The sequence below is a fragment of the Gopherus evgoodei genome, chromosome 1 (genome assembly GCF_007399415.2).
Source record: "Gopherus evgoodei ecotype Sinaloan lineage chromosome 1, rGopEvg1_v1.p, whole genome shotgun sequence".
NCBI classification, from domain to species: Eukaryota; Metazoa; Chordata; order Testudines; family Testudinidae; genus Gopherus; species Gopherus evgoodei.
Genome location: NC_044322.1, coordinates 263,023,027 through 263,037,816, shown reverse-complemented (window position 1 = coordinate 263,037,816; position 14,790 = coordinate 263,023,027). Strand labels below are relative to the sequence as shown.

The following is a 14,790-nucleotide window of genomic DNA, read 5'->3' as shown; positions in this document are numbered from 1 at the left end:
TATGGGACTGTTCACATGGTTTAAATTTCAACATGTTTCATAAGCATTTTTCTGAATCAGGGCCTGAATGAATATCTTCTGAGTACCAATTCAGAGACCAGTTCTTGGCTACTGATATTGTATATTCATTTCATGTGTAGATTCCATCTCTTACTAGTAAATATTAGTAAACTAGGGTCCTATCCTGTGAGATGCTCGGCGCCTGTGATTCGAAGTGTTAGAATGGACAACTGCTAAAGATCAGGCCTCGACCCTGTATTTTACTTCGTAATACAGCTGATGGAAAAAGAGCAGAAACTTTTTACACATTTTTTCACAAAAACTTTCATTGAAAGTCAGAACAAGTTCACCACCTTTACTTGATACTTGTATTCATCTGTTTGTGTTTTAAGCTGGTTAGCTGTGAATTATTTCCTATTGCAGATGGCTCCAAATGTCTTTTTCAAATTACTTTTTTTCTCTCTACATGTAGCTGTTTAGCTTTCATCTCTACTGTGCATTTCACCTAATCAACCGTTTTGCCTGTTGTAAAGTGCTATATAGAATTTGCATAGAGAGATGGTTGTGTAAATGTCAATTCTTTTAAAGGCAGTATTTGGCTTGTGGAAGTATTTGGCTTGGGGACAAATACAGATGGTCAGAATTGACTTTGTCAAATTAATTTGTCATAAGGCTTGCCAGGTTGTTTATTCATATACCTAGGCGGATCTCTACTTTGTGCATCTCCTGAAGTCTACAGGAGTCTGGCTCCTCTCCTAAGAGTTTTAGAAGATACACATTAGTGAGATGATTCTTCTGCAGATCTTAGGATATCAGGAGGAAGGGGGAAGATTGCTCCATCCCCCAGTTTTATTCACTACCCAGTATTATGATTATTTTAAAACTAAGGAAATTCTCACATACAAAAATGTGTTAAAGTGAAGTTAAGGTTGCAATAACTCATCAGTGAAATGAGCTCACTCCCCTTCTCTGCTTTTACACATACACCCTCTCTCCTCCCTCCTTCCCAGGAAAGACTGCACACCAAGTAGTGAAGAAAAGTTAGTTGACATTGTTTCTATTTTTCATTCAAGTTTGAAATTTCAGTGAAAATGTGCATGTAAATTTTCAACTAGCTGGTAGGTTAAATTCCCTCAGATATTTCCCTGTGGGGTAGCCATGACTCTATTGTACCCCACCAAAGCCTATAGGGATCTAAGCACATGGTGTTCACAAGAGGTTCAATTTGAGGATGCTGCTCCTTCTGTTACTTAGGCTGCTCTTTGCCCATTTCAGTGTCATGCTTTTTGGTTCCTATTGGCCAATATTTGCCTTTTCTATCTGCTCCTATAAGCAGAAGAATCGATAATGCCATAAATGTGAATGAGCCTTTCTCTCGTCCCTATTAATTATTTCTTAAAACATAACATTTGTCAAGATAACAATGCTCCTGCATTGTTTAATGAACATGTCATCATATTAGTTTCCAATACCTAGAAACAGAGCTACAACCTTTGGTCTGAAGTACGATTTTGTCAGTTTGTTCAAAAAATGTAGGGTCCAGTTTTGCAAGATGGGGAACATACTGAAGTCAATGGATGCTAAAGGCATTCAGCACTGCAAAAAAATGGATCTTAAAGGCAAGATCCTGCAGTCAATACTACGGCAAGATGACTCCCATTAAGGTCATTGTGAGTTTTGTTTAAGTAAGAATGGCAAGACTGGGATCTTAGTGTTACTTTAATATGGCTTTTGTGTGTAGATAAAAATGCAACTTCTCATACAAGTTGCATGAGAATTGATATTTAACTTTTTGGCCTTTAAGAAATTATACTTTGACATTAAGTTTAACTTTCCTGACTAATGAAATTATCTTGATGGAACAGCCCAAGTAAATAATAAATACAGTAATTCTTCTTTGCCTATTGTGTGCTTATACTATTCATAATTTTTAGGACCATAGATATTAGATACACTTACGTAAGACTTAACGAACAGTAATTATCTTTTGGCTAAAGAAAAAGCCCAAACAAATGCTAAGCTGCATTATCGCTTGGCTTCTGACATGAGCTGATAATCAGATTTTCTTGCTTAAATCCATGGTGCTTGAACAATGCTACCCACTGTCTGTCCTTCCTGATATTACCCTTAATTGGAAAGAACAGAAACACAAATCTGAATTATTTCAAAATCTGGTTTCCATGGTCAGTGGTTGGAAGGGCTTAACTTTATTACAAATAAACCTGGCTTTATTGACTAATGAAATCTGAAATACTAGGCCTGTAATAGTAGATAGTGTAGTAGTATGGTGTTTACATACTGAAAAATCTTGTGTGGGCAAAGTGTTTTGTAATAAATCATTAAGTAATTGAATTATGATTCCTTCAGCTCCCAAGCCCCGCACCCCCTGAAACTGAGCATCCTAGGAAATTCTGTATCACAGTTTAAATCTTTAATATGTGGGTCTATTTTACAAGCAATAAGACTGTGTTCGTGGCATAGTTTGTTTATTTTTATCCACTGTGTCAGACTTTTAAGATAGCTTTATTGCATTTTGAGGATGTCTCTTTTCTCCCATGTTTGTTTTGTATTTCCTTTTTTAAAAACCCCATTTACATGTATTGGCTCCTTATTTTCAAAACACACAAAGACAATTACTAAATCCATTATTCTTTGAACATGGGCATGGGAGATATTTGCATTTGAGGTTTGTGAGGCTAGGGACTTGGAGCAGTTTACAATGGTAAGCAAGAAGTATTATCCTCCTTTTACTGATAGGAAAATTGAGGTACAGGACCATAAAGTGATTTTCCCAATGGCATACAGCAAGCTGGAGGCAAAGATAGGAATAGAGCCCAAGTCTGACTCCAAGTCCTGTGCTCTAACCATTACCAAATGCTGCCTTCCTCTGAGGATACCTTCTCAGGAATAGACAAGTCCTGATTTATATGACCACACTGTCTGTCCCATTTCATTTCAGTAATGTTTCTTACTGCAGATTCTCAATTGTTTGGCACACTCTTGTTTTAACGAACGCAGTCTAATAAGTTTCACCATTAGAACTATGTATATATATTCAGCCTAATAAATCATTTGCTCAGTTTAATTGATTCAATATCATTACTCCTAGATTAACCACCTTGGATAACTCTAAACAATTCTTCCCCAAGTCTCACTTGCCTGTTTTAGGTTCAAGTTCCTTGCACAATGAAGACTTTTCTATCCACTTTGGTGAAAAAACTAATCAGGTCTGTTAGTACAGTATGAAAATTGGAATTATAAATGTCATCTCCTCTGGCTGGGTTTTGCCAAATGAAGTCTTAAATGCTGTGGTAAGGTACACCAAAACAGGAAAGGAAGCCCACTGGCTTTGTTGATTGGCATCAAAGCTGGATACTGATGTTACATAGGGAAGTGACATAGCATCATCTTGTGGGAAGAGAATGGTAACAAGGAGGATAAATGTACCTGAAAGGACTTTATGTCTGAAAACAGGCCAATAACCAGCCAGATAAGTGTGGGTGCGCACATGCACAGTAGGGGTGTTATGATAATTGGGCTTACAAATTTACCCTAATAGTGGTCTCAGCTGTAAAAAGTAAGTGTAAGTTCATAAATTCTCATGATAACCTGTAACAATGAACAGGAACAAGTCCAAATGGGCAAGAGACAGAATTAGTCCAACCAAAAAATCCTACTGACATAACACAAAGACTGTGTTATGATCCTGCCTGATAAGCAAGAAAACTATGGAACCAGAAATCAGTGGTCAGAAACTAGGCCTAACTGGTGGACAAAATAGTGATGGGATGGGCTATTCTGCCCAGCACTCCCTTTTGTGAGTTCTTGAGGAAGGAAATTTTGGGGAGAAAAATTGGCTACTGGAACAAGCTTTCATCATGGCTGCCGCCCCTTTCGTCTCCTGGTACCTCAGACTTTCTTCTTCCGATCCTAAGAGATGTCCTGACCATACCAGGCCAAAGTGAGAGTCTTTTTAGGAAACAGGATCTGACTTTAACAACAACGACGACAGCTCCAGCCCATCTCAACTGACTTCTTCTCTTTTCCCCCAAATGAACAGTTATCATCTTTGACACCAGCTAAAAGACTGTCAAGCAAGAGTTTTTTTTTCTTCTAAAGGTTCTCTCCAGCTAAAGGGAAAAGGGGGATGTTGTTAACATGAAAGTCTGTCTTAATACTTTATATTTCAAACGCTTTAACTATTTTTACTTCTTTTCTTTGTCTTTAATAAAAGGTTAAAAGGCTGTGTTCTTGCCATGGTACTAAGTAGGTTAAGGTCTCTGTATACCAAATCCTGAACCTTGTTTAACACTGTTTAATGTTGGACAGTGACTGGGTTGTGTTAACACCATTAGCAGATATATTCTATCTAAACTAGTACGACAGGGGACCACCTTGTGTTTCCAACCTCTGTCCCCACTGTGGAAAGCCAGAAGGGGAGAGGGAGCTGATCGGCCCATTCTGTTGACTAAAGATCCTAACTGTAGAAGAAGAGGCAGGTGGCAAAGTTTCCTTTTTCTTCTGGAGGGGAGGAAGAAAAGGTGAGGAAGAGGGCTCTGCCCTCCCACAAGGGAAGGGGAACCAGCAGTGAGGGGGAGGAGGAGAGCAGGTCTTCCTGCAGAGAGAGGCAAATAGTCGACTCCCAACCTAGGTGATTCTCCTCCCATCAGATGCTGGTGTGGAAAAATTATAAACCAAAAAATTGGCGGGGGGGGATATTTTTCTTATGTAGTTTTGTCAAAAAAGACAAATTTTCAAAGAAAAAATACATATTCCCATTGAATAGCACCTCTCACTTTGCAGTGCTGATAATTAGTGTCCGTAGAGCACTAAAAGTGTGCTCAGTGCTGCAAAGCCTCCTCACTCTCACTTCTGAAGTATTTAGCAGGCGTAAATGCCTGCCCAGTTTGTGCTGTTGTGGTGATCTTTCAGCAAAGCATGGGTTTGGATCCACCCCAAAATCAAAAGAAAAAGATGTCCCAAATAATAATTAAAAACAGTGGACAAGGCTAGGCTTTTCTCCAATACGTCATACTTGTTTTATAATCATATATTTAGCACTTGTTAATGTATCAGGGTACGTGCAAAATTTGCACCAGGATTTGGAGGTTTTGTTTTCATGTCTATCTTTTTTTTCTAGGAGTAAATAAATAAACAAATAAATCATTTATGGTTTCACTAGATGCTTTGCTTATAATAAATAGTTATAAAGAAGCCAGAAAGAAAACCACAGTGATCTTGGCAGACCAACAATTGAAAAGTACAGGTGCTAGGAGTGTGTATGGGGCTAAAGCAAACACTTAAAAAAATCAAAAGAAGGCACCTTTCATTCTGAGAAATGTATTTAAGTATTTGCAATCCACAACCGATAGCACATAACACCACTTTGCTTTATTCCTTGACAAAGGGAATAGCTTGTGGTAACAAGCAGATGCTTGAGTGGTCTGGGTAGCATGAGGTGTACCATCAGTCAAGAAAATCAATATTTACTGTTCTAGTATCTTTGTGGTGTGGGAGTCTGCCTTGTTTAAAAAGAGGATTGTGTATAATATATAAGGCCTGGCTTTTCGTTAATCAAAAGAGAAGTGTTATTGAAAAGGGCGCGTTCTTTACAATGAGTCACATTTAACCCCTAGAAGTTCCATACTTCTTTCTAGTCTGCTCATAAATTTTGCATAAAACACACTGAAAAATAATGTCATTATTAAATTTGAAATCTGATTACAGTCATGTTTCTTTTTCAAATATACTTGTAGCTAAATAATGTGCCTTATGGGTGATGGTAAAAACTATGTTTCTATACCTGCTGAAAACGTGAGTGCTTTGTAAAAAGTATGGGAACCTCTAAACACCGAGTAACTGTTAGCACTGGCCATTCTAACCCTGATTCCCAGCTAGAGTCTACTTTGTGCACATCAAAAGAATCACAACAATAAGAACTGAAATATGGTTCTCAAAGAAATAAAACTTTTGACCTCGAGGAAACACTGTTTTATTGAATAATACAATACAAAGTTGCATAACTAGATTTATAGCAATAATGGTTTAATACTATATACATTAATTTTGAGACTACCCTTCATTGAAAAAGTTCAGAACTCCATTTTGCTTTGAATTTTTTTGGCTATGAACTAATCAATTTTAACGTCTCATGTGATCTTTTTCTAGTCTAAGCCTTTTAACTGTAATTTATCACTTTAGATTTTAGGGGAAAATGTATGAACAAGGAAAAGAAAGCTAGAGATAGTCTATGTGGTTCACAATTTCCATATGCTGAATGTGGGCAAGTTATGTGAAACTGGAAGTGACAAAAACAATGAGGAGTCCGTTGGCACCTTAAAGACTAAAGATTTATTTGGGAATAAGCTTTCATGAGTAAAAACCCCACTTTTTCAGATGCATGGAAGTAACAAATTGCTTTAAATGCAGGGAATGCAAATTCTTGTCAATTGTTAACTGCCTTGTTTAGGTTTATAGTTCTCACTCTTCTTTCACTGTGTCATTTATTATGAAGTTTCGGTTCATGATTCCATAGATTAACTTGTATTTCAGATTACAGTTTAACAGAAGCTTTAAACCTGTGTTTTGTAAAAATATCAATGCATTGGCCAAAAAAACCCCCCAAATGTAAAATATAAAGTTTGAGTACTATTGTCATTTTTCATTGTGGTTTGAGGAAAGTTGGAGTAACACGGAAAGAATAGTAAGAGTTCATAAATCCCTCCTTTTTCACTGGATGGCCTCACTTTTTTGGACTCATTTAGCAAGAAATCTACAGTACTCTGGAATCTCTGCATTGTCCACATTGTTGCTTCACATGTGCTGATCTTGAGGATATCAGTTAAACATAGGTAGCATTTCTCTATCGACAACATTATAACCTTTAAGCCATAAAGGAAATTGAGGAGGTGGAGAACTATATGTAATACTTGTTATTTTAAAGAAACAAGTATTGTCCTGCAGAGTTCATAGCTCTCACATTTCAGCATTGTGTTAGTATATGAGAACATGAAAGTGAAGTTGGCTAGAAACTAGCTAGTCTATTTCACTGTTTAAAATTATGATTAGTATTGTTTATTATTAATTTGTATTGTGGTAGGGCCTATGAGTCCTAGGCATGGAACAGAGCCCAGTTGTCCTATATGATGTACATACAAAGAACAAAAAACTGGTCCCTGCCTCAAAGAGTTTACAATCTAAGTATAAGACAAGATACAAGAAACAAATGGGGGAAGGAGACAAGGAAACAATGAGACAATATTGGTCAGTACCATAGGCTTTGATCTTTGTACACCAGTTGTCCAGCTGATGTCAACTTTTTGTAGGCATCACAGCAACGGAGAGTGTGAACAAGGACACGGAGGTAGTTTTGTGTACGTTTATGGGGAGCTGTTCCCAAGTGTGAGGGGCAGCACAGAAGAAAACAGAGAAAACAATTAGGACCATAGGATTTTTATCCTGACAATTCACCATTAAGGAACAGTAAATATACAAGATCTCATTTCCCTCAATCCTGGGTAGATGGAGTCCATTTGAGATGGGAGGAGAGCTCTAGTCTGGAGTTCGTTTGTGGCTGGGTGAGGTTAGAAAACTGGTAACAAGCATCCTTCTGAACCTGCAAGTAATAGAAGTGAATGAGACTTTGTGTGGTTGCAGTGGCCCATGCACAAAGTTAGTTGCAGGATTATGACACTAGGTCAGTAAATCTGATAAATGTTAGCCCAGCAAAAGCCAGAACACATTCTCCAATAGCAAACAATATAAAGGCCAATTAGACAAAACATAGTCCTTATACCTGTATTCCATAAAAGCATCAGCTCCTAAAAGCCTGTAAGCAAAAGCATTAGCTAGAACCCCCTGTGCAAACATGGAGTCTCATTTAATCTGGGTGCAGGAGTGTGTGCTTGGCTAATAGCCTGGGATCTGCTGCTTAACTGAGGGAGAATGTTAAATGGCCCAGCCTACTGTACTTTAAAAACAAATCTTTAACAGAAAATTAATTCTCTTACATGACAATTAATGATATTCGTTCTAATGTGTATACCTCAAACCAATACATGGTTTTCTTTCCTGTATGTAGCGGGTCTCAACTTCAAGTTCTTAGAATTTAAAGAATGGAGAATGAGCTAGAAAATACTCGCGATTCCTCTACCCTTTCATTTGTTGCTGTTGGCTTAATCTGTTTAATAGCAGTGTGGTGGCTTTTTCTGCACACACAGAGGACTGGTGGATTCTGACTCTTGTTTTTCGTTCCCCAGTACAATCGTCACCATGAGAGACCTTCATTACTATGCCCCAGGTTTACAGCTCACATGAAAATTTCACCTGGAATCCTTGAGTCTCCCCAGATGCTCAATACCAAGTTCCGTGGCTTTCCAGTCAAACAGATGAGTCAAAACAAAAAAAATTTCCCAACTCAGAGAAACACCTGGAGAGATACAGGTAAAACATCTGTGCTTTAAATAATTGTCTTATAAAACATTTCAGCTGTCAGCAATACAAATGCAAACCTCTGTTGTCATCTCGGTTTGTTTCCAAAAGTATAATGGAGAATGTAAGAGAGAAAATCAAGACGTATTACTACTTTGTGCATTCTGTTATATTGCACACCCCCACAGAGTATATACTCTTAAGTACAATAACTTTGAAAAAAATATTTTCTTGCAGGCCCACAGTATACCTGAGAAGTGCATTATTTGCTATAACCACACTTTGTCATTTAATTCTGGTACTGTACCTGGTGACAGTACAACCCAATGGTATAGTATTTCAATAATCAACATCAGTCCTGTATATTCAAAACAAAAATATAGAATGTATCATTTCTAAATGACAACAATTGTAGATGTATCCAAAATTAGAATTTGGGAACTAATTCCACACACTTACTTTTTACCATTAAAGATGTGAGGGTACGTAGGATACCACTTTTGGGGAGCTGTTAACTTTTGCAGGGTGATCACTATAACCATCATCGCAAATAGATTAATAAAATTTAAGGCCAAATGGGGCTATTGTGATAGTCTGGTTTAGCCTCTTGCATAGTCCATTAACTTTCGCCCAACAACTCCTGAATTAAACCAATCACTTGTGGATGAACTAAAGCACAACTTTTAGAAAGACATGGAGTCCTGATTTAATGATTCAAAGTGACAGAGAATCTCTCCTTGGTATAGGGTGACCAGATGGCAAGTGTGTAAAATCAGGACTGGGGTTGGGGGTAATAAGTACCTATTTAAGACAAAGCCCTGAACCTCGGGACTGTGCCTATAAAATCAGCACATCTGGTCACCCTACCTTAGTAATCTGTTCCAATGGTTAAACCACTCTTACGGTTAAAAATCGGTGCTACATTTCCAGCTTAAATGTGTCTAATTTCAACTCTCAGCCAGTGGATCTCATTATACAACAAAAATATAGCATTGATTGACCCAATTGCCAGGTTTTTTTTTCCAGGTGTACATATCTACCTTTTGAACTATTGTTGTTGTCCTATAATGTGTCAGGTCAGTCTGCCAGTAGACTTCTTGTTCTTAATGTTTTCTTCGTATGTTTATATGACTTTGGCATAAAATCTCACTGTCTTCAGGATGGGCTGCAAGTGCACCAGAAACATGTCATATGATGTCCTATGTATTTGAAAGAGCCATGATGACACCTCAGCCTACATGACCTACTTAGGAAAATTGCATTGAGTTGTTAGGACTCTGCAGGAGGGGTTGTGTAATCTTTTAGCTGTCTCTGAAAAGCAGAAGCTCTAGTTTGTCCCTTCCCAGTAGTCTAAGGTCAAATGTTTACTCAGCAGGGAGTCAGATATTTTCTCTATAGTCTTGAGCTTCAAAGGAGAATTGGTGTGAGGCCAAATGCCAAGTGCTGTGGAAATTCCTCCCTATATACTAAGGGCTACAGTTTATCTCAAATGATTGCTCAGAAAGGGCACAGATTCATCACAGGGAGTCTCAATTTAAGAGGCTCAAATTTAGGAACTGTCTCAAATTCTTCAAATGTAAGTGGAAACTATTTAACAATAGGTGTCTGGAAAATATATGAAGAATATGGAGAATTTCTACACTGAGGCTATTTGGTCTGAATATGAAATAAAGTTTAATTGTTACATTTCCCAGACTGAGTGATCGTTGAGATTTTTCTGGAAAGTATTTTGAAGATACAGACCAAACATTACATAAGCCTGGCTACCACAGTAATATACATGAAAAATCAAATATGCCTTCTGTGTTTGTAGATAATTAGCTAGTAAGTGTTTTATAGCAGAGAATTAGTTGACCATGCATTGAAATGCTCCCATACTGTATATAAACATATCATTCCAAAATAACTATCAGAGGGGAAAGACCCTGGTATAACCAGTGAGATATACAAAGCAGTTGATCCACAGGGATGGCTAGGAATGATTTTGGAAAATATGTGATTTTAAAAGTTTATGCAGTTCTTTTTGTAAATTCTTAGATGAATATGCTTATGTATTTTTTCTTTCTTAATATGAAGTCATGTATGGAGGCTGATGTAATGCAAAATAAAGGTTAAATTTCTGTATGTTGTTGCTGCTATTTTTATGCTCTTTCATTATTGGCATCACAGGTAGGAATGCCTATAGTAAAGTTTGCCCAGCATTTCCTATTGTAAGCGACTGAAAACAGGGTCATATAATATTGCCAAACTTTAACAGTTTGGACTGAAACGTTTTATGTTGGGTGTCTGTCTCACGCCATTTTGTTTGTTTTGTTTTCTGTTTGTTTTGTTTTTGACGTTTAAGTTCAAATGGTCAATCTGTTTCTGAAAAAGATGTTAGGGAAAATATGTTGTTTTGCCCATGTTAAAAACAATTTATTGTAATAGGGACTTAGAATGTGTGTGTGGGTGGGATCACGCTGGTGACGAGAATGTGCCTTTTGTTTTCTTTGTGAAAAACTCACTCCCATTTGGCAGTTGAAGATGTCTGAAAAATCTCAGTTCACATGTGCTCAGTGGAGATTTGTTGGAATTTGGCAGCTAAATTCTGCTTTCACAGAGCATGTCCCATCCACTTACAGATCCTACACGTGGCCAGATTGTAGGGTTGCTACCTCTGAGATGCACTGCTTGTCCCCACCAGCCTGATTCTCCTCTACCCCTCTGCTCCCCCTATTCAGGCAGCAGTGCAGGTGGGGGACTTGGGGCGGTTGAAGACCTCTTTTCCTTTTACCTTCCCACTACCCCCTACACCCACCCCCTCTCAGGAGCCCCTGCCTATGTGACCCCAGTCCCTGTTTCCAATGCCAGCTTGCTTGTGATCCTTGGTCCGTCCCAATTCCTGGTCCCCAGTGCTGGAAAGAACCACTGCAGCTTCAGCAGGTTGAGGGCCTGGCACTCAGAGCAGGACCTAGGTATTGGGCTGGTCATGCTCTGCTACCAGCCTTGCAGCATGTGCTTGCTGGTAATTACAAGATCACTACATGACTGGCCAGCTTACAGAGGAAATGTTGGTGCCGAGGAAAAAAAATCTGGCACATTTTCATGATTAACTGACAAGGCACTACAAAAACCAGCTCTGTGGCGACCTAGACTTTACACACACCATCCTTACAGAGTGACTGAACATGCTCCAGCCCAAGAATGGAGGGGCTGACTCTGCTCTGCAACTGCTCTTCTAGGCTGCCCAGGGTCACGGTGGCCCCAGGCACAGGAGTTTAGAGCATGGAGAAAGTCTCTCTTGGGCTCTCAGTGCTCCCCTTGCTGGCTCCCAGGCAGTGAGGATTAGAGGGAGGAAGCTGCCTGACTTTAGTGCCTAGGGGTGGACAATAGGGAAGGAAGGGAAAGAGGAAGTGTGTTTCTGTCAGGGGACGGGATAAAAGGGGGAGGAGCACAGGGTTAGGAGAAAAGAGGATAGGAGAGGTAGGGCACTGGGGCAGGAGCAGAGGGCAGAGGACGAGGAGCTGGGGAAAAACGATCATGAGGGGGGAGGGGCAGCAGCAGAAGGAGGGGGAGGAGGTGAGGTGAAGGGATGGTCATGAGTCTGGAGGGGTGATTGGGCTGCTATCACCCTGTCTGGGCAGGAACCAGGGGAGAGAACAGCAGGAAAAGGCATGGCAGGAGCTGGCAATAGGGTGACCATATCACCACACTAAAATATCAGGACACACTGGGGTGCCATCAGCCCCACCCACAGTCCACCCCCACTTCTCCCAGGCTCCCCCTCCACTCTGCCCCAGGTCCCGCCCCCTCTCCACTCGCTCCCCCACCACCATGTCCTTCCTCATCCCCCGGCCTGCCACTCGCTTGCTGCATCCCTCCTAAGTCCCCCACCCACAGCTCGTCTGCCACTTGCATCTTCACCCCCTTGCCTGCCACTCAACCCTACTGCGCCGACTTCCCCTCTGCCAGGTGGGTGCTCGCCCACCGCCTGCCTCTGCACCACCTTTGCCCCACCCCCATTCCACTCCCTTCCCCCAAGTCCCTGCCCTGCTGCTTCTCCGCCTCCTCCCCTGAACGCACTGCATACTTGCTTCTCCCCCTTCCCTCCTGGAAAGCGCTAATCACCACCAAACAGCTGTTAGGTGGTGGGAAGCCCTGGAGGGGGGGAGGAGCACGAACGTGGTGCACCGTGGGGGTAGAAGGAGGCGAGGAGGAGGGAGCTTGGCTGCAATTTTTCCCCATGGGTGCTCCAGCCCCAGAGCACCCACGGGGTCAGTGCTTCCCTCCCGCTTGCCTCCTTAACTGAATATCGGGACAAATGGCATCCTGATCATACATTGATCGAGACATGGGACAAAGGTTTAAATATTGGGACAATCCCGATTTTATTGGGACATCTGGTCACCCTAGCTGGCAAACAGGGAATAGGAGCAGCAGGGGACATGGAGAGTGGTCCATATCCATTAGAGCGCACACCCCATACAGAACCGGGAATTGGACGCTGGATTCCTGAGTCTCAACATTCCTTTACTATTTAGCAAATAGCTGTGAAACCCACTGGCAAAGTTGTGTCTCCATTACCGCCTCTAGTGGCAGGTGCACATAGATGATAATAGCCTCCTACTTTGTTAGCTCAAGTGGTTAGAGGACTGTGCTGTGGATCTGAAGATCCAAAACCAGCTGATGAACCATTTAGGCGGTCAGTAGGGTTCTACATATGAAAGTTTGTTTGTTTGTTCGGGTTTTTTTTTTTCAAGTCTTAAGTGTTTTTCAAGAAAATTAAATTAAAAACGAAACGAGAACACAGCCACCCTATATTAAAAGAACATTATCAAGGCTGTGAAGTTAAGCACTCAAAAGTTAGGAAATGCCAGAAATAAGGCTGTCTGTGCCACTTTAATTGAGCCCCCTGTTTCTATGCATTATGGTAGTCTTTTTTTACATGACCACATACTATTTTTCCCTGAGGACCTCTGCCTCATTCAGTGAATTGGATGCCTGTACTCTGGGTACGAATCAGGGTTGTGTAGTGAAGAAGACTCTTGTTGGTAGGACTCCTGCTTTGTTTTCTACAGAAGTTGTAAGGTGTGTAGTGAATGAAAGAGGGTGAATGTCTGCAGAGGACTGTAGAAAGAGAAAGGATGGTCTTGTGGTTAAGGTAGTTGTATGCCACCCTGGGAACTGGATTTTATCCTTCTGTTACAGCGTTCCTATGCCAGTCAAGAAACTTTTCACAGGGGGTTACTACTTGTGTATGCCTCATTTTCTGGGTGTCCGATTTGAGACCCAGAGATCTACTTTGCAGGAGTGTTGAGGGCCCATAGCTGCAGCTGAGCTCAGTCTGAACATTAGAAAGTGGTATAATCAGGTGCCTGGCCTCCCAACCGGATATTCAAAATTAGCAGACCCTTGATAATTTTGGGTTTCATGTCTGTGCCTCAGTTCCCCACGTGTAAAATAATTATAATACCACCTCCTCATCTGACAGGGGTATTGTGAAGATAAATGCATTATCCTTTGTGAAGCACTTAGATACTGTAGTGATGAGTGCCATAGAAAAGCTCATAAGGAAATTGATAATTTTGTATTCAGAGCAGGGTTTGGATTGTATACATTAAACAAGGCCTTGGGTGGGGCACAAATTAAATGAGTAAAGTAAAAGAAAATTGAATAACTGCCTATTCATTGAATGAGGCCAGGGTCTTATGGAAAAAGTATGTGATCATGTCATTAAGGACGGACTCATGATGCATATGCACAAGGGGGCTGCATTAAGGTTGCACAGACAACCTTAAATCTGGTATTTCCAAACTTTTCAGAGCTTGACTTTGCAACTTAATATAGATTTTGAGTGTAACATATGATAAGAACATAAGACCAGCCATACTGGATCAGACCAAATGTCCATCTAGCCCAGTGTCCTGTCTTCCAACAGTGGCGAATGCCAAGTGATAGTGTCTTGAGGCATCCAGAGTTACCAAGTATGTCCCCTGGGTGGCAGATGAGGAAGTGTCCACATTTTGTCAGCTCCAAGAAATGAATAAGGAGCCATGGACCTAAGATTGTGCATGGCCTGGTAACCCCACCATGTAAAAAGAAACCTACAATGGAAACAAACACCAGAAACCATATCAGTGTGCGGTAGTGTCAAATGAGATCAATTTCATGTGAAGAAGGACAGGCATTGGTTAAATCCACTGCTTCTCACAGTGCCTACTGGCCGGGAATGGCAAACCATGGCCACTGAGAGCTGCAAGCAGCCGTACCTGCGAACGCTCAGGTAAACAAAGCGTCTCGTGGTCCGACTGGGGCTTACCCTGAAAAAGCCATGAACCAAGTTTGGGAACCCCTGGTGTAGATGGACAGCTTTGAACTAAA

At 40.7% G+C, this 14,790-nt stretch overlaps 1 protein-coding gene across 1 annotated transcript in view; it reads left to right on the top strand.

The window, feature by feature from the left end:
• Positions 1 to 14,790, top strand: part of LOC115644773 — a 230,031-nt gene that overhangs the window by 45,348 nt on the left and 169,893 nt on the right. Inside the window, exon 3 of the mRNA XM_030549267.1 lies at positions 8,259 to 8,442. Coding sequence (XP_030405127.1) covers positions 8,259 to 8,442 — 184 coding nt within the window. The remainder of the gene's footprint in view (positions 1 to 8,258; positions 8,443 to 14,790) is intronic.